Source organism: Vicia villosa, linkage group LG1 (genome assembly GCF_029867415.1).
Source record: "Vicia villosa cultivar HV-30 ecotype Madison, WI linkage group LG1, Vvil1.0, whole genome shotgun sequence".
Lineage (NCBI taxonomy): Eukaryota > Viridiplantae > Streptophyta > Magnoliopsida > Fabales > Fabaceae > Vicia > Vicia villosa.
Window position 1 is genome coordinate 139,776,397 of NC_081180.1, and position 20,665 is coordinate 139,797,061.

A 20,665-nucleotide genomic window follows, 5' to 3' on the forward strand; every position below is an offset into this window, starting at 1 on the left:
GGTTGCACGGGCCCTAATATGTTTTTAAGCACACAATTATAAAAACATTTATAATTACTCCAAGTGATTCAAAAACCTTTCCAAGAAAACTAAATATATAACAAAGTGGAAAAGATGTTGGTATGTTAGAGTAAATTGGTGTAATGGATGATTTTTGCTTCAATCTCAATAACAACAATAACAATAAACATTTTACTTATCTAAACAAAACAACAAGATAAAACCAATCTCAACAATAACAACAACACATAAACTTCAATGTCAACTTCAAAACAACAAAAATATCATAAAAGAGAGCGTAATGTGTTTCAAAACAACAACAACAACAATAGATAAAACTTTAGGGTTTAGGCTCTTAATAACAACCACATCAAACCTAACATATCTCAAAAATCCCAACAATAAAACTCTTACATACATGGTGAAGATATTATACGTACCGAAAACATTTTAGTGTCTTCATTTCTTCATGCAAGTATCGTTCAAGTTCCTTATTCGAATCTCCTTGCTTCAAACAAGGTGGAGAAGATGTGAGGGTTTGGTCTCGTTTGTTAAAGAACCAGTTGAAGAAGATACGATGGTGAAGATATGGAGATGATGTGATGTTTTCAAGTTCAGTGTTTAGTGCCATAGTCGTTATTGGAGATGATAAATTTTGTTAGGACCCTAATATTTTATTCGTAGGAGCTGAATGTGGTATTCTTAAGAGAAAACAGAAGAAACAAGTAATTCCTTTGTTTTTTGAATAACATCAAAACATTTTTCCAATGAGCCAGATTTTTAACAATTTTGAAAAAAAAATATAGCCTACCATTTCACCACGGTTGCAAAATTCAATCGTGAGCAATAATGGTTTGGTTTTAACTTAAAAATAAAATAAAAATGAAAGGTTCTTCTTTAATTATAAATAAATCATAAATTTGCTGGCGCCGACACTTGAACTGTCCAATTTCATTTTTCACCAAAGTTGGGAATTACAACTGTGGGGAAGTTTAATTTTTTACCAAAGTGTGGAATTACAACCATGGCGCTGACACTTTAATTTTTCACCAACGAGGTTTTTTAAAACGGTGGTGAAATCTTCGTCAGAGAATGTATTATTTCTTGTAGTGATTATAATGAATACTTTATTTTTATATTGTTCAAGATTTACATATTTAATGATCAAATATTCTTAGATGATAACTTATATGACATAGAGAGCGACGAAGAGTTACAACAGAAGTAGTTACTTATGATTAACCCTTTAGTTTGAAGTTTAAGTTATATTTGTTATAGTTTCCTTTGTTAAATGAGATAACTTTAATCTTCAAAGTAACTTACTCCTAAACAATAGTAATGTTATGATTAAGAGCAAAATGCATAATTTACATATTTTCACTTGTTTGTTAGAAAATCAACACGAGAATAAAGTATGTGTAATAGAGATGAAGATGTTGCGTTGAATGTAAAGACTAGGCAATATACGATTATAAATGACAATATTAAAGACAGTATTGTGGTAACATCTATAATAAAAAAAGATGGAGTATAATAGATTTAGATGGTTTGAACATCGGAAGTGTAGAACACACATGCCTTAATTAACACTTTATTCATACAAAAAAATAATAATAAAACAAGTGAACAAAGAGCCTTATTCTAGTTGCATACTGATCTTACTAGGATAAACCATTATGCATGACTTATGGCTAGATTACATAAAAACTGATGAAACAAGCATAAAGAAAACACGGAAGAAAATACAGCAAAACAAGCATAATAATAATACATAGAACTCTGCATGGAAGAAACCATTATTTGTGTGATTATGATTTTATGTGATTTGATGTGTGAAGTTATATGGATTTATATGAGGTATTGTGACGTATGTAATTTTGGCGGGAATAACGAAGTAGATTAGACGGTAACGAATATACTGCAAGGTGATGATTATTATGACTTGAACCGTAAATATACTGTTTATCATCACCCTGTTTATATTGTTTGATATCTCACCATTTTTTTCTTTCACTGTTACCTTTATACTGGTAACGTGCACGTGATAGCTTTGATGAAGATTTAGACGCTGTGAGTCGAGTCGGTGGTCGCTCTGATACGTAGCACTCGGGGGATAAACGCGTGTTTTAATTATTTATTACTTGCTGAAATTTTAATGATGTTTATTGTTGAATTGTAGCTTAAAGCTATATTGCAAAGATATTATGATTAAATTGAAATTTTGTGAAGATTGTGATTCCGCTGCGAGATTAAATAATTTTGTTTAATGAAGTGATTTTGAGGATTAAATTAAATGTTATAATTGTCCATTTTAATTATACAAGCTATGTATCTGTGATGAAGGCATGTATGCCGTAAATGATTTGAATGACGAAATGTGACATTTCAATTGTTGATAAAGTTTTTGAATAACTCTGATTTTTGTTATAATTACCGAATAAATTATCGGGTAGAATTAGGGTGTTACAGGACGGGCCCGTTAAAGATACCGAGTCGAAAACCTTATCCTAGCCTGCTCAAAATGACGGGTCAAATGGGTTGACCCGGCGGGTCTGGCCCGTTTTGCCACCCCTAGATCCGTGAAACAGGGTAGGTTACACGCGCCCTAATATGTTTTTAAGCACACAATTATAAAAACATTTATAATTACGCCAAGTGATTCAAAAACCTTTCCAAGAAAACTAAATATATTACAAAGTGGAAAAGATGTTGGTATGTTAGAGTGCATTGGTGTAATGGATGATTTTTGCTTCAATCTCATTAACAACAACAACAATAAACATTTTACTTATCTAAACAAAACAACAAGATAAAACCAATCTCAACAATAACAACAACACATAAACTTCAATCTCAACTTCAAAACAACAAAAATATCATAAAAGAGAGCGTGTAATATAATGTGTTTCAAAACAACAACAACAACAACAACAATAGATAAAACTTTAGGGTTTAGGCTCTTAATAACAACCACATCAAACCTAACATATCTCAAAAATCCCAACAATAAAACTCTTACATACATGGTGAAGATATTATACGTACCGAAAACATTTTAGTGTCTTCATTTCTTCATGCAAGTATCGTTCAAGTTCCTTATTCGAATTTCCTTGCTTCAAACAAGGTGGAGAAGATGTGAGGGTTTGGTCTCGTTTGTTAAAGAACCAGTTGAAGAAGATACGATGGTGAAGATATGGACATGATGTGTTGTTTTCAAGTTTAGTGTTTAGTGCCATAGTCGTTATTGGAGATGATAAATTTCGTTAGGACCCTAATATTTTATTCTTAGGAGCTGAATGTGGTATTCGTAAGAGAAAACTGAAGAAACAAGTAATTCCTTTGTTTTTTGAATAACATTAAAACATTTTTCCAATGAGCCAGATTTTAAACAATTTTAAAAAAAAAATATAGCCTACCATTTCACCACGGTTGCAAAATTCAATCGTGAGCAATAATGGTTTGGTTTTAACTTAAAAATAAAATAAAAATGAAAGGTTCTTCTTTAATGATAAATAAATCATAAATTTGTTGGCGCCGACACTTGAACTGTCCAGTTTAATTTTTCACCAAAGTTGGGAATTACAACTGTGGGGAAGTTTAATTTTTTACCAAAGTTGGGAATTACAACCATGGCGCTGACACTTTAATTTTTCACCAACGAGGCTTTTTAAAACGGTGGTGAAATCTTCGTCAGAGAATGTATTATTTCTTGTAGTGATTATAATGAATACTTACTTTATTTTTATATTGTTCAAAATTTACATATTTAATGATCAAATATTCTTAGATGATAACTTATATGACATAGAGAGCGACGAAGAGTTACAACAGAAGTAGTTACTTATGATTAACCCTTTAGTTTGAAGTTTTAGTTATATTTGTTATAGTTTCCTTTGTTAAAAGAGATAACTTTAATCTTCAAAGTAACTTACTCCTAAACAATAGTAATGTTATGATTAAGAGCAAAATGCATAATTTACATATTTTCAGTTGTTTGTTAGAAAATCAACACGAGAATAAAGTAAGTGTAATAGAGATGAAGATGTTGTGTTGAATGTAAAGGCTAGGCAATATACGATTATAAATGACAATATTAAAGAGAGTATTGTGGTAACACCTATAATAAAAAAGATGGAGTATAATAGATTTAGATGGTTTGAACATCTGAAGTGTAGAACGCACATGCCTTAACTAACACTTTATTCATACAAAAAAATAATAATAAAACAAGTGAACAAATAGCCTTATTCTAGTTGCATACTGATATTACTAGGATAGACCATTATGCATGACTCATGGCTAGATTACACAAAAACTGATGAAACAAGCATAAAGAAAACATGGAAGAAAATACAACAAAACAAGCATAATAATACATAGAACTCTGCAATGCTAAAGACCCATGAAGCTTGCTAAACCTCGGCGATGGGGATATTCTTAGCGATGGGGGCATTCTTATCACGGGAACACTTGTAGGTAATAACCATTTCCATTATCTTGTTACAATGTGGACACCTAATAATGTCTGGGTTTTTTGGGCCAAAATTATAAATCTCAATGTTAGAGCAAATATGCTCCTTTGTATTAGCAACAACCTTTTGATGGTGATTTGTAAATGCGGTATTAAAGCCATCATTCACCACTGAATCCCTCCATGTTTTAATTTCATCAATTGTTTTGGAAATTGTAGTCTCATGACCAACAACACTCACATTATTGCCTTTGATTACAACTGCCCACCCAGTCTCATTCTTGTAAGAAAGCAACTTCTCAACCTGTAGTTTTACATCACTTGTTTCCTCGTGCATTTTGATGACAACCAAACTCTCTACCTTTTTCCAAAATTTGGTAACCATAGTTTTCTCTTGGCTCTCCAAGGAAAAAACCTCAATTGAAGTATTTGTTTCCTTAATAGTGGTTTCATACTCACTAATTTTTTCAGTCCATTTAGTATTTTTACCTCCATAAATGATGACAGACTTTTCCTCCTCCTTCATTTTTCAAAGGAAACATGAAATTTATTAGTCATATAAGATATATTTATACTATTTACTAGTACACATGGATAGTATAAAAAAAATACATACCCATTTAATATCTATTGTAATGTCAACCACCAGAGTATCAACAAAGTCCCACACTGATGTTGGCTTCATTGTATCTTGTTTGCATTTAGAGAAAGGGAAGCCTCTTATCCCCCAAACTTGAATCATATGATAAGCATTTTGATGTAGAATCTTTCCTTGTGGGCTCAACACAACAACCATAGGCTTCTGCTTGAAATGCAATTCCTTCCTTATGTATTTGATGCCTGTTATAGGTTGAAAGTGATGCAACACATACCAAGGCATCTTGGACTTCCAATAATCAAATTTTTCAATCAGCTTATCATCCCATTTCTCCACAATGGGAACCCACAGAATCACGTGTTGGTTTCCTTTTTTCTTTATATATTCATGAATCAGAATCAACATTGAGATGTCTTCTTGGTTGATTTCCAGGGTTGTAATCAACAAAAGGACATCCTTCTTCTTCAACACGTCAATTTCAACCTGTCGTTTAATTACAAAACATATATCATCATTTCAACATATTCTAAATATATACTTATTAAGCAATTTATAAAGATATACTAACCAGCTTTTCTTCGGAACCATCATAGATGATGGGTCCTTTTCACTACAAAAAAAGTGCTCCCCAGCGACATATATTAGCGACGTGGAAGTCACGTGGGTAATTATTGCCTCTAGCGATGTGACAACCACGTCGCAACATGTTTTTAAATTTAAAATAACTTTATAAACATAAAGTTATGAGGAGTCAGACGTTGGGTTACGTGAATAAAGTTGCGACGTGGGTCACACGTCGCTACATTAAATGTATAAATTAAAATTTAAAAAGCTATAACGTTCACATGGGTGGGAATATTCAAATTTTAAAAAATTCAGTTGTGACGTTATAAACACGTCGCAACCTTTAGAGGGAAAATTCAACGTTCCAATGAAGTGACATGGTGGCAGCATTTATGGCAGAAACATTAATTAAATATTACCGTTTGCTTGTTGCGACGTGGTTTGCACGTGGCAAATAACGAGGTTTAATACACGTCGCTACATTGTGTATTAATCAAAGCAATTCACTTCACTCCACCACACCAAATTCGTTTCAGATTCATTTGCCATTTTCGTTTCAGCAAGCAAGCTCATTCTCTCCCAAAATTGAAACCTCCTCTCCCAAAATCCAACTCCAAATTGAAACCATTTTCGTTTTATATATCAAAGGTAATTAAGGTTGCATCAGTATTTTCTTATAGTTTCATTCTATATTCTGTTTTTAATTTTTGATTTTTTTTTGGTATAGGTTTAGTAGATTGAAGAAGGTGGAGTAGATTGAAGAAGGAGGAGTAGATTAAAGAAGAGGTAAGTAAATAAAATTGATTTTTAATGTGATTTATAATGATTTTTGGTATAAATTTATAGTATAAAATAAAATTTATTTGTATAGGTTTTTGTTTTTAATAGGATTTTGTTTATATTTTGTTTTCTGTTTTCAATAGGTTATTGTTTTTTTTTTGTATAGATTAATAGATTTATTATAGTAAATAAAATTTTTAAACAGAATATATTAAAACTAAAAACGAAATATTAAAACTATAGATTTAAAAAGAATATAGGTTTTTAAATAGAATATAGATTTATTATAGATTTAAACATAATATAGGTTTTTAAATAGATTTATAATATATTTAAACAGAATATAGATTTAAATAGATTTATTATATATTAAAATTATTATATATTAAAACTATAGGTTTTTATTATAGATATAAATAGAATATAGTAAATAAAATAAAAACGAAAATTAAATACATTTTTTATTAATATTTTTAAAACTATTAGAAGAAAATTGATATATTAAAACTATTATTAAAATTAGTATATATTATTATTATTATTATTATTAAAACGAATTTTTTGTTTAATATTTTACAATATATAAAATAGATTATTATAAATATTAATATAATTTTAAAAAGAATATAATATATTATAAAATTTTCATTTTTAAGAATATAATATAGATATATATTATAAAGTTCTCACTCTAAAAAATATATTATTATAACTTAAACAAATTTTATATATTCAAAACTAATATAATAGTTATATATTATAAAGTTTTCATTTTTAATTTTTATTATATATATTATTTATTATAATGAGTAATATTATACAATATTTAAAATAGATTATTATAACTTAAACAAATTTTATATATTCAAAACTAATATAATAGTTATATATTATAAAGTTTTCATTTTTAATTTTTATTATATATATTATTTATTATAATGAGTAATATTATACTATATTTAAAATAGATTATTATAATTTAAACAAATTTTATATATTCAAAACTAATATAATAGTTATATATCATAAAGTTTTCATTTTTTATTTTTATTATATATATTATTTATTATATGTTATAAAAACATAATATGTATGTGTTTGTATATTTCCAAATATAATAGTAATATTTTTTATTTCTTATTTTTTATTTTTATTACTATATATGTAACAAAAACATAATAGTAGTATTTTTTTAAAGAATATTTTCAATATGTGTAGCTTAAAATGTGTAGTTAATATTAACTAGTATAGTAAATATTAACTAGTATACGTCTAAGAATAATATCAAGTTGATTAGTATTCTAACTCAAAATGACAATGATTGTATAAATGTGCAGTATGGAATATTATCGGTATTATCGTAGTTGGATGTACGATAGAACATTTCCAGGGAGAATGGGACTTAAACCCAATTTTATAGTAGGAGTTGAAGGGTTTATAAGTTGGGCGTTTGCTCAGGAATTATGTCGAAGCGAAGGAGGAGTTAGGTGTCCCTGTCTTAAATGTGAATGTAGACCAATAATTAGTGACCCACAGGAAATAACAGCTCATTTGCATAGAAGGGGTTTCATTGCAAATTATTGGGTTTGGACGTTTAACGGTGAAGAACTGCCTAGTAACGTACAAGAGACTAGCAACTCTCATGCTTCAAGTAGTCGGCCGCCTGTGGAATATGAGGAAAACTTTAATCTGATTGGTGACATGGTTGAGGATGCTTTTGGTGTGAACGTGACCTATGATGAGCCTGAAGATTTTGGTGGGGAAGAGTTGCCGAATGAGGAAGCGCAGAAATTTTATCAGTTGTTGAATGAGATGAATACGCCGTTGTTTGATGGATCGTCTGAGTCAAAGTTATCAATTTGTGTGAGATTGTTGGCCGCCAAGGCAAATTGGAATGTTCCTGATCAGTGTTTGGAATTCTTCGTAAAGATGATGTTGGACTCAACTGCAATGAAAGACAACTTGCCTACAACATTTTATGAAGCAAAGAAGTTGGTGTCGAAGTTGGGCTTAAGAGTAAGAAAGATTGATTGTTGCATTAATGGCTGTATGTTGTTCTACGACAATGAGTTTGGTACTCAAGATGGGTTGTTGGAGGAATGTAAGTTTTGTAAGAGTCCAAGATATAAAGTTCCCAGTAGAGCCGTTAACACTAATCAAGACCGTGTAGCAGTAAAGTCCATGTTTTATCTTCCGATAATACCAAGGTTAAAAAGAATGTTTGCTTCAATGCACAGTGCAAGTCAAATGACATGGCATCACACAAATAACACAAGTCCAGGCACTATGAGGCATCCATCTGATGGCGAGGCATGGAAGCATTTTGATCGAATGCATCCTGATTTTGCCGCAGAACCTAGAAATGTCAGGCTTGGATTATGCTCTGATGGATTTACTCCATATGTCCAAGGGTCGGGAACCGCATATTCTTGTTGGCCAGTTATTGTAACCCCTTACAACCTCCCTCCTGAGATGTGCATGACAAAACCATACATGTTTTTGACGTGCGTCATTCCAGGACCTTCGAGTCCAAGAGCAGGAATTGATGTGTATTTACAACCTTTAATTGATGATTTGAAGAGATTGTGGATTGGAGAATGGACTTATGATATATCACGTAAAGAAAACTTTATAATGCGAGCTTCTTTGATGTGGACCATCAACGACTTTCCAGCATATGGCATGTTGTCTGGTTGGGGTACGCATGGCAAAATGGGTTGTCCGCATTGCATGGGAAACAACAAAGGGTTCACGTTGGATAAAGGTGGGAAAAGCTCGTGGTTTGACTGTCACCGAAGATTCCTACCACGAAATCACTCCTATAGAAGAAACATGACAAACTTTAAAAAAGATGTACGAGTGAAAGATTCGCCTCCGACACAGGCTGGACGATCTCCTAGTCCACGCCCCACACAGGCTGGACGATCTCCCCGTCCACGTCCGACACAGGCTGGACGATCTCCTAGTCCACGCCCCACACAGGTTGGAGGCTCACGCACCCCACATCCCACACATGTACCAGCACGTGATGTTGATGAGGCAGTTGATGAGATAGATGGAGCTGATCTTCGTGGGAGGGATGATCCTGATGAGATTCATGTGATTGACGACAGATTTTGGATTCAGCCCGAAGGAAGCAAGTAAGTTTCCTATTTAAAAACTTTTATAGTATGTATACTTTTTCATTTTTTTTATAAATTTATATCTAACATTTTCATTTTTTGTTTCAGTTTTACGCCGAGTCGGACAGCTGCTAGGGTTGTTAGCTATATAATTCAGCAGATGTATAAATCAGCTTTTAAGAGCTATGGGGACGTCAAAAATAAAGATGAATGGTTTAGAATGTTTAAGGTATTGTTATTTATATATGTTATGCATTTAATTTATTGTTTTAGTTATAGTTATTTAAATAAAATTCTCATTATAATTACTTAACATTTTATTTTAATGCCATACATTATTGCAGGAGAAATGTGTGTGGGATCCTTTGAGTGAAAAAAGTGTTCAGAAAGTTTTCAACACCAGATGCTCTAAAAGAATGTCTGATATGCTGCGGAGAGTAAGGGAGAATCATGAGCTTCATGGCATCCGTCCTAACTGGATAGGCGAGGAGGTTTTTCATGATCTTGTTACATATTGGAGGAGTCCAGAATTCCGGGCTAAATCAGAAACTTTTAAGAAGATGAGGGCATCTGAAAAGGGCGGTTGTGTCAACACAGTTGGAAGTATTAGCACCGCCGAGCATGCCCGACGATTGGTAAAAATTTTAAATTTTTTAAGTTACATCTTTATTCATAATATATTTTACTAATTATTTTTAATTATATTATTTAGGCTAAGGAGTTGGGGAGAAAACCATTGATGCCTGAGCTGATTTCGAGGACCCGGACAAGGAGATCGGGAGGTTTTGTCGACGAGCGCACGAAGTTGTATCTTGTAAGTGAAATTTACGTTGTTTATTCTTTTTAAATTAATACAAAATTTGTGACGTGAATTTCATGTGGCAATTGATAAATTGCCACATTAAAATCATGTGGCAAATCATAAGTTGTGGCGTGAAAATCACGTGGCAACTTTTTAATATATTTTAATTGACTAATTAAATATGCATTTAAATATTTAACTTACATTTTTTATTGAATATCTGTGCAGGAAGATTATGATAGGCGACTTGCCATTTTTCTGGAAAATAATCCTCAATTCATGCCAGCAGAGGGGGAGCCGCTAAATGCGGATGTTGATCACTATATCTGGTGTGAGGTTATTAAAGAAAAAGGACCTAATGGTTGCTTTTTTGGTGCTGGAAATTTGGCGGCCAGCTATAGACGTGGTGACCGCAATCTGTTTCAAAGACTTCAGGATGGAGAGGGTGGATCGCGTCAACCAAATCTGACACAGGAACAAACTGAATTAGTAAGGCAATTGGCGAGACGCGAAAGTGAGGCCCAGATCGAGATGATGCGGAAGAAGCAGGCTGATATGGAGGAGCAGCATGCGCGACAGATGGAGGGCATTATGAAGAAGCAAGCTGAGATGGAGGAGCAGATGAGACGGTTTATGCAAGGAGGTGGAAATTACAGTAATGCTCCTCCTCAAGAGCCGGAGGATGACGGGGTGGCTGAGATGATGATTTTAATCCGGATAATTATTTTCCGGATGATGCGTCTTGAAAACATTTTGTATTTTATTTATTTTTAATTTATTTTTATGTAAAATATTCTACATTTTAATTCATTACAGTATTAGTTTTAAATTTTTAGTTTTAACTAATTGAATTTATTATATAATGTTTATTATATGAATTTATTTTATACAAATTTATTATATAAATTAGTTTTTATAGATTTTAATATATAAATTTTATTTTATAGGTTTTATTATATAAATTTTATTTTATAAATTTTATTATATAAATTTTATTATATAAATTTTATTATATATATTTTATTATATATATTTTATTATATATATTTTATTATATATTAATTAATTATAAAAAATATATAAAACAAAACAAATCTAGCGTGAATAAATTTAAAAAAAAAAAAGCATTTAATGTAGCGATGTGGTAATCACGTCGCTACATTGGTCAGCAAACACACTGCCCCACACCTGCCACGCCTGCTGTGTGTGCAGATGGATGTTCCCCATGTTTCCTTGTTGCGACGTGGGAGTCACGTCGCTACTTTCTGACGTGGTCTCCACGTCGCTACAAGTTGCCACTTTGTCTCCTGCGACGTAGTGGCTCACGTCGCTACTTTTTTGTTGCCACGTGATATTTCATGTTGCGACGTGTTTCCCACGTCGCTGCAGAGCATATTTTTTGTAGTGTTTGGAATGAATTTCCAGAAAAACAACACCTTAAGTACTTCGGTAATTTCCGTTGGGATTTGAAAGAGTCTGTTGAGTAACTTGTTATACTCAGCTTCACCTGATGGAATTTTAAAAAAATAATCCGTCAATACTAACATTTGGGGTTGACAAAACAAAAACATATAAATAATAACTAAAGTGTGGTGGAAAACTAATTATTACGAATCTGTATATCGCAATGGAACAGGTGCTTCTCCAAATTGTTGATTATTATGTTAATCGCTTGACCAGAATGAGATAAGTCCGACCTCTTTTCCCTGAAAATAAAATATTAATTACTAGTAGTAACCAGCTAAATTAATAATTATGTATGTATGTATGTACAAGCTAGGTTTCAATAATAATAATATTAATGCTTACGAATCAGTAGTGAGACATTCAATCTGTGTAACAATTGCAACAACGGTGTTGATAACCCAAAAGACACCAACTGGGATTTGTTCCAAAGCCGGTGCAAGAGCTGGCACTTCCCTGATGTCATGACATGAGTTGAGTCTTTTCAACTCAAGCATGATATCAACCAATTTCAAAGTTTTCTTGACCAGATTGTTGAGTTCCGAAATTGCAGTGATGTGTTTTTTGAGGGATTCAGGTTTTGTGAGTTGAGGCACTAGCTTGATTATGCCTAATGACTTTGCAAGTGGTTGTGCTGGAAGATATTGTGATAGCCAGAACTCTCCATATTCAATAGAAAAAGCAGAAAGAGTAAGCACTGCTTTTGAAATCCATGAATAGTTTGACAACTTGCTTAAGATTGCTAGTGTTGTTTCGTATGCTATTTCTGCACCTGGACCCTTGCATGCCATCTGCCACCATCATATTCATACAATACAATTAATTATACACTTCCATTCCATGTTAACTAATTATGATGAGTTCATATTGAAAATGAAATAGTATATAAAAAATAGAGACCTCCGAATTAATTTTCTTCAAAATACACAAGGGTGATTTGAAGCTAGCAGGGGTCATAATGTTGTTATCAAAAAATTGCTCCTCACTTGCTTGATTTCCCTGTAATTAATAATCAAACAATTATATATAATTACAACAAGTGCATATATTTATATAGGTATAATTGAAAATAAAAATTATGACACACATACATGCACAACGTTATCAACCACATTGGTTGAACACGTAAGGATGTTCCTAGCAATCTTGAACAGAGATTCAGCATCAAACTTTGTGTCACTATACACGTGAGTTGAACAAATCACCTCCAAAATATCATTCTCAGGCATGGTTGATGGGTTACGGGCAACAACAAGAGGCTTTTTATAGTTTATGACTGTCATTGCTAATGTAGTAGTATTACTATGGTTTTGATTGTGTTTTGTGTGGTTTCCTTAACCCCTATTTATAGCCTTCACATCGACAACGTTTTCTTTTTTAACTAAACTACTTGCATGCCGATACTAATATTTTATAGGCAAAATACCCTTTTTGGTCCCTTATGTTAACCTTGGGGTTCATTTTGGTCCCTTAACTTCAAAAAGTATCACATTGGTCCCTTAACTCTTCAAAAGGTGTCATTTTAGTCCTTTTTGTTACATTAGCGACGGAAAAATTAAAAAATTGGTCGCTATTTTCGTCGCTAATATAACAAAAAGGACTAAAATGACACACTTTGGAGAGTTAAGGGACCAATATGACACTTTTTGAAGTTAAGGGACCAAAATGAACCCCAAGATTAACATAAGAGGTCAAAAAGGATATTTTGCCTATTTTATATTGACCTCTACATATATAATTCAGATGGATGCTTCAAGTCCTCTCTTAATAATTATTTTTTCAAATCTTACTATACGACTTCCCACTCCTAATAAATAAACCATGTGATGCTTCTTTCCCCTTCCGTTTTGCTCGGCATCAACACTCTATATTTAAATTTAATTTACAAAATAAAAGTGTCGTTTTTTAAGTTTCACTTATTTGCGAGATTTAAGTGATGAACAATTAAACATATGATATAAGGAATTGATAACTTAATTAGGTGCAGTTGTCACTTACGTCTAGAGGAATTCACCTCAATAATTTTTTTTACTAATTATAAGTAGTTAATAGTGCTCGACAATGTCATTTGAATTCTCACCATTCAGTTCCCCACTACCTGTAAATTTTAACTCAGATTCTCCTTAAATTTAATATCTCTTCACTTCCACTCAAACACTCTGGCAACGAATAAGGGTCTTTCGGACAGGCCTTGTTCCGGTCGGTGAAGTTTACACACATATGCCACTTCCCGGATTTCTTTTTCACCATGAACATATTGGACAAGAAAGTAGGATATTTTTATTTCCTGGATGAACCCGACCTTCAAGAGCTTTCCAGCTTCCTCTACAACAGCCTTCCTTTTTTCCTTTCCGTTTTTATGCTTCCTTTGCGCAACAGCTTTCGATGAGGGATCTTGCTTGAAACTGGTAGCAACAACCGCTCCGCTGAAGGTAGTATACTTATATCTAAACAATTCGCTAAATATATATATTTTGTTTTCTTTAGTTTCTAAAGCCCATGTCCAAAAATTATGAGGCCCCTTATTTTTGGAGGCCCTGGACTGTGGACCTGGTTGCCCTGGCCTAGGATCGGCCCTCCCGTAAATTTCACCTTACTAAAAAACACATCTAACGACAAACGTGAAATGCATTGGATGTCGGTTATGAAAGCGGGATAAACAAGGGCGTCATAAAAGGTTACTCCTTATCACCTCGGTTTAAGACTTCTTTTATGGAATGGACTTACCATGTTTTTATTATTTACACAAAATATTGGATTGATACAAATCTCCTCATCGGGATCATTTCTCAGATACAGAAGGCCATCTATATAATTGGTACCATATCAATTGATCTTTGAATAAAAGAATCTTCCTTGATATTAATATTTTAACATTCTTACTTGTCGTTACCGTTAAATCTATTCGTTAATAGATCATTTTTCGTCAACAAGAACAATGACATAAAACAATTGACATGATTGTAATGCTAATATAAAAGATTCGTCTTTTAGCCAACTCTATTAAGTTCCACCTTCAAGAACCCATAATCATCAATGTGAATGTCATTGTTGTTTTCATCCAACTTGCAACCAAACACTGGTACATTAAATGACAAGTACTCCAACTCTCATATACATTCAATGACCATAAAATATATCATGTTTTCAAATGATGTATTTCTATTTTTGACAACTAACATATGCATATATTTGGATACAAGAGTTACTCTTCTATTTAGCATAAAACTCTGATAAACATGTTCTTTCACATACCAAGTATGGTTATTTATTACATATCCAGAATAAGAAATAATATGTGGATTTGATTTATTTGCTAGCCATCTTAATCTTTTTGAAACTAAATTTGATTATTTTAGAAAAATTAGGAACTTTAAACCATGATATAAAACTACAATTGTGTTCTCTTGTTAATCAATTGTCATTTATGTTAGGGGTTCAACATCTTGAGAATTTCTATGTGCTTTTCAACATAAGGCTTAACCTTGTCAGCATTGTGAATAACCTACAAATGTGCTTGACTTAATTCAATTGTCAAAATGATCACCGATTTACCTGCACTAATCGCTCCCCATGTTATTTTTCTCAAGTGGCGTGACATTAGAAGTCTTATAGGTTCATCATTGAGAGAAATTTATTACAAAATTCAGTAGCTTCAACATATTCCTTTCAACAATAAAAGATTATCGTCGACTTTGATTCTTCAGATACCCTTTTAATATCTTCATGTATCGCTTAATCAGGTACATCCATCTCATATAAGTCGGTCCATAATACACTTCTTCAAAATGTTTGACTCCGACCAAAGCTTCAGCATTGAGTTGTTGTTCAGTTTTGCTGCTCCCAGTGGTTTGCAAAGCTTCAGCTTCCTGAATTTTGGTTTCCAGCTCCTCAATACACTTTTTCCATTCATCCACTTGTTTTTTCCACTGAGTAATGTTGGTAGCCCTAGTGTCAAACGCTAACTTCTCTTGGTTAAGAGACTTTTGGAGATATTCCACTTTGGTGAGAGATGTAGCTACCAAGGTCAGTTCATTGGTCTGAGATTGTTCCTTGGGCAGTTTCTTTGCATGGATATCCTTTTTTCTCTCTAGGTTAGCAAGGAGTTGGTCAAGGAAATAGGAAACCTCCACCACGAAGTTAACCATAGTGGGAGAAGCAACTCGAAGACCAACTTTCTTCAACAAAATTTTACTGTCAGAGCCAGCCAAGGAGTTAGTCTCCAATTTCTCGACCAAGTCAACATCGAACAACATGGTCTTAAGACAAAGAAGAACCTCTTCCTTAGTTTCAATAGAAGAAAAGCTCCCTGACACAGTTGAAGAGCTGGATCCCCCACCAGTTGAAAGACCTCTAACATTCATCAGGAGTTTTAAGTACTCAAGAGGTTTAGTTTGCTTCAAAGCTGCTAGCTGTTTGGGAGACATAGGACCAGCAGCCAAAATAGTGTAGGAAGGAGTTGAGACTGTATAAAAGGTGGCAGTAGGTTGAGGAGGCACAGTGTCGAGAGTAGGTGGGATTTTAGAAGGGAGACTCTAAGATGTTGGAATTATAACAGTATTGTGATCACCTTTAAAGATTCCATGAGCGACTGGAGCATTAGCTTGCTGCTCGACATGGTCCTTAGTAGCCAGGTTGTCTTGATCATTGACGTCTGGGTCTTCAGAGACATTAGTTAAATTTTGATCGACCAGCGAGACGATAACATTATGCAGCACATGGTCATCTTATGTCTCAGCTTCCTCAGTTTCACTTGCTAGAGAATAGTCAGGAATCTCATCTTCAGAATCAGCATAGGAGAAATCATCGTGAGGAGAGTGAAGGTCACCTTCAATCTTGGAGGAACGTGTCTCTAATAGGGTAATGAGTGGAGGCGAAGTGGTAGTGGCAGAAGTGATTTGTGGAGCGGCAGAGGAAGACGATTGAATTGTAAGTTGGACTTGGCATTTTGATCATTTAATGATCACTTTTGTTGGTCGAGGATTCAGCTATCATAACAAAAAGGGAAGTTTAGTAAAAAAACGAAACGATTAAAGTAAGTGGAACTTATAAGGAAAGTTACCTGACGGCCGCCTTCTGGGTTGGAGTTAGTGCTCTCAGGCTTGCTTGGGGCAAGGTGCAAAGGTACTTGTTTGTTTTTGGACTTCATGAGGTTGCGTTTTGCCGCTGGGGGCGATTTTGGCACCTCAGTAGTTTTTGGTCGAGAGGAGGCAGAAACTTTAGGACTAGGAGTCGTCCGAGTCGATTTGGCTTTTTTGTCTGCTTTAGCTTTAGAATCTCAGGAGGAGAAGAACGATCGGCCAAGGTTTCCTTAGCTTTCAAACATTTTTGTTTTCTAGGAGTAGGTTCAAGAGGGGGAACAACAGCTTCTACAGGCACTTACAGGAAAATAACCATAATACAGTTTAAGGATTTGAAACATACAAGCATGAGTTAGCAAAGTGAATACTGCAAGAAAGTACTGTAGAAGGAGTTTCAATGGCTGGAGTAAAAGTACTGACACCACTTGCAGCATCTATGGTACGCTTTTGATGCTCAACCGCTGTAGAAATGTTAGTAAAACAAAAATCACAAGGTTAAGAAAGAGGCTATAAGAATACGCACGAACAATTAAAAAACCAACAACTTTCCACACCTTCAGGTATTGGAGTTAAAATCCTAACATGTTTGATATCGACATGAAGATGTCCTTTGAAGTCGTCCATAAAGTGCTTAGATAGGACTACAGGGCCACCAGTCGGGGAATGCAGGGCGAAACTCCAAAGCCATGTCTGAACTTGGTAAAGGTGGGAACTTAGGCAGATACATGTTGAAAGCGACCTCGTACCTATTTTCGGGTGTCACGTTAGAAGGTAATTTTAAACTAGGAAATTTTTTCAAAAAAATTTCTTTCAAAGTCACAATAACATCGTAGAGTCGCGCTTAAGAACTCGGGATTGTAGACGGCTTCAAAGTACTTTTGAAAATCCTGGATTTCTTGGATATGTTGGGTTTTACCTTTCTTGAATTTTTGCTGCATAAGAGAGAAAGCATCAGTTAGTCAATTTTTAAACGGTGAACCTGCACCACATGCTTTTACATATTATCTAAGCCACCATACAACAAATTACTTGGTGGTATAGAAAGTAGGTTCAAATGAAAGAGTAGTAATGACAGGAGTGTTGACAGCAAAACTGGCAAGTCGCTCAACACATTCTTCCTCACTAAAACTGACGGACCAAATACATGAATCACACTTGTGTTAATAAAAACAACAAAGAACAGGTTGGCACATGCCAAATTGGCGCGCCACAAAATTGGGTTGGTAACAAAGAAGCTTCACTCTTTCTTTTAGTTCCAGCCTCGTGACGATAAGCGTGGGAGTAAGAAGAGCTTCCCAAATGCCTTTCGACTCAGCTAGTAAGGTAGGGTCCATAGGAGGAAACTCCCTTGTAAGCCATTCAGGACCATGTTGTCTATAGGAAAAAGGTGCCATATCTGGAGTAAAAGATCGACACCTAAAAAACATGGCCAAATACTTAATCTGAGGAGCCTTTAGAGTCAGATCATCATCATTAGACGTCATTCGCGCAAGAAGAAGACCTTCAATGGTTCTTTGATTAAGGGTGGTATCTTGTCTTCGGGGAGATCAAGATGTAGACTTTGCACAAATGGGGCATTTAGCCAGAGCTGGAGCAACCAAAAAGGGCCAGCAAGTAGGTAACTGGATGTAGGTTTCAAAGCGGTCATGAGATAAACTCCTTCACCTAAATATTAATAGAGGGATCCTAGGATGAGTTCCCTCAAGCAGATGTTGCGACCTTGGTGGAGTTGGTGAGCCAAGGCGATGAATCGTTTGGCAACCTTTAAGGACTTACAACAAAATACAAACTTGGATAACCATAAAGCCAAGAAGGCGACATGCTCTTGGTCAAAAACAGAGTCAACGCTTTGATCATGGTAGTGTTCCATGTATTTGGTAAAACATGCAATGTCTTTGTCGACACCCAAGTCTTCCTCACTGTCATTTGGGTTGAAATATTTACTCGTAGGGCAAGGCCAGTAATGGCCGCAACATCGAACAAGGTAGGTGTCATCATTCCACAATTGAAGTGGAAGGTATTTGTTGAACCCTCCCGAAAATAGAAGGAAGACACCAAAAGATTGGAGAAATAGGTAGGGCCAACCCTAAATAGTTGGATTAAGTCAAGAAGCCCTTGTTGTTTCAAAAATTCTCCTTTCGCCTTTTCAACTTTGTTCAACCAAGTAATGTAGTATGGGATGACGGTGGGGGCCGAAAAAAAACCCCAGAGTTTTTGTAGATATGGATGAAATCAATCGTCAGATCCTTACTGATTAAGGGTTTGGTACGATGATATGAAGGAAATAACTCAGCAATTTGTTTAACAACCCTAGCAGCGTCAGGTATTGGCCCTAGAAGAGCGTGCAAATTATTGATAGCAATAAAAGGACGCAGTACCTAAGAACGGAAAATGCAAAGTTTTTCCTTCCACAAAGGAGGTTCCAAGACAAAGGAGTAGTTGTTGTGGATATAGGGTTTGTCCAGATTGGCAACCAGAGGAACAAAATTTGGCTGTTTAGTTTGATCTAAAGAAGCCATTGAAGAGAGATGGAAATTCTAGAAAAATAGTAAACAGAAGAAGAACAGTTAGGTTTGAAGCTTATAGTTGTGAGTTCAAAGAGAGCGTAAAGGGAAAATGAAAATCATGTAAGAGGTATTTATACTCCTAGAATTCAAAGTGTCTTTTGAGGAAAAGAGTGAGAACGATCGTGGACACGCGGCGAAGACGTGTAAGAGAATTGTTGGCTGATTGAGGAAGTCGTTGAGTATGGAACACATTTTATCCTAGGAAGTTGGAGCCAGATAATAGGGAAGTGGTTGCACGCTTATATACTTGACCTTTGGGAAAAAGTCATGATGACGCTGACGTCAGAATGTAATGATCAAAAAAAGGGAAAATCGAAAATGCCTTCTTCTCATGGACAAATCGAAAAGGACATTTTGGGGGGCAATTTTTTGGCTGGGATTTTGACAGGAAGAGAAATCTATCCAAGGGAGTATGAAAGCAGAGTTGACCATAAGCATAGATAAGGAAGTCGACTAGGCCTAAGGATTGAAGAAGTCGATTCAGCCTTAAGAGTTGAGAAATCCAATACAAGAAGAAGGCCCAGTCGAAGGCATGTTCGTACAAGGTAATCAGAAATTAGACGTGGGCAACCAAAGTGGAGAACATGGGTACAACAAAAGGAAATTTTGGAAATCCTGAGAGTACATGTGGCGTGCGAAAAGACGAAGGCCGCCAAAAAGCATTTACACTTTTGTAGTATAAATAAAACTTTGTAAATAGTTGTAGGGTGTTCAAACTTACGCAAACATGTATGCCAGCACTCAAAGTAACCAAGCTACGAGAAGAATGAGTCAAACAAGGGAAATGTATGTTTGAATCACCAACTTTCTTTTAAATTCAAATGTTAAGCCATTTACCTTTTTTTTTCCCAGTTTTATTATTCTTTACAAGTTTTGTCCTTTTCTTTTCAAAGTTCATTGAACATCCTTAATGCAAACGAACAACTTCAACGCCGTGTCGAACGCTTTTACAACGTAATTCACTTATAATTCTTGTTAAACACTTTCGAAACTGAAGCACTATCCTGAGATTCCCTAGTCGATCTCGCAAAGTAACCTTTAAAAAGAGACTAGCGTTGTTTACCAATTTCCAAGGTAAACAGGTGGTTTTCTTGGGATAGATTAACATGGGCTAAGAATGATGGTGATCTTAGATTCATAGATTTTAAAGCATTCAATATGGCGATGATGGCCAAGTAGGGGAGGCATATCATGATGAATTCTGATCGAGTCCTTG

At 34.4% G+C, this 20,665-nt stretch overlaps 2 protein-coding genes across 4 annotated transcripts; both read right to left on the reverse strand.

Moving 5' to 3' along the window:
• Positions 1-4,387: 4,387 nt before the first annotated feature.
• Positions 4,388-13,105, reverse strand: LOC131618094 (protein SIEVE ELEMENT OCCLUSION B-like). Its single transcript, XM_058889362.1, has 8 exons — positions 12,893-13,105; positions 12,702-12,800; positions 12,147-12,592; positions 11,949-12,043; positions 11,748-11,844; positions 5,638-5,677; positions 5,088-5,552; positions 4,388-4,991 (listed from the first exon to the last, which is right to left on the reverse strand). Exons 1-8 carry the CDS (start codon positions 13,082-13,084, stop codon positions 4,413-4,415), a joined length of 2,013 nt encoding a protein of 670 aa, XP_058745345.1. The 5' UTR covers positions 13,085-13,105; the 3' UTR covers positions 4,388-4,412.
• A 1,984-nt stretch (positions 13,106-15,089) lies between these two features.
• Positions 15,090-19,469, reverse strand: LOC131644336 (uncharacterized). Of its 3 annotated transcripts, XR_009296397.1 has the most exons (4): positions 19,261-19,469; positions 17,437-17,814; positions 16,864-17,343; positions 15,091-16,789 (listed from the first exon to the last, which is right to left on the reverse strand). XR_009296397.1 is itself a non-coding variant. In XM_058914810.1 (2 exons), exon 2 carries the CDS (start codon positions 16,226-16,228, stop codon positions 15,485-15,487), a length of 744 nt encoding a protein of 247 aa, XP_058770793.1. In that variant the 5' UTR covers positions 16,229-16,789; positions 16,864-19,469; the 3' UTR covers positions 15,090-15,484. The 3 variants fall into 3 exon arrangements, 1 of the variants encoding a protein (XP_058770793.1); XR_009296396.1 differs by having other exon boundaries at positions 15,092-16,789; positions 17,437-19,469; XM_058914810.1 differs by having other exon boundaries at positions 15,090-16,789; positions 16,864-19,469.
• Positions 19,470-20,665: the final 1,196 nt, after the last annotated feature.

What these genes read in the sequence shown, in the direction of transcription:
- LOC131618094 (XM_058889362.1), bottom strand. Translation starts at nt 13,084, where the DNA reads ATGACAGTCATAAACTATAAAAAGCCTCTTGTTGTTGCCCGTAACCCA. An exon ending in TGGTTGATAACGTTGTGCAT is followed by an intron (nt 12,801 to 12,892) that starts GTATGTGTGTCA and finishes TATTAATTACAG; the next exon opens with GGAAATCAAGCAAGTGAGGA. An exon ending in TGAAGAAAATTAATTCGGAG is followed by an intron (nt 12,593 to 12,701) that starts GTCTCTATTTTT and finishes TGATGGTGGCAG; the next exon opens with ATGGCATGCAAGGGTCCAGG.
- LOC131644336 (XM_058914810.1), bottom strand. Translation starts at nt 16,228, where the DNA reads ATGTCTCCCAAACAGCTAGCAGCTTTGAAGCAAACTAAACCTCTTGAG.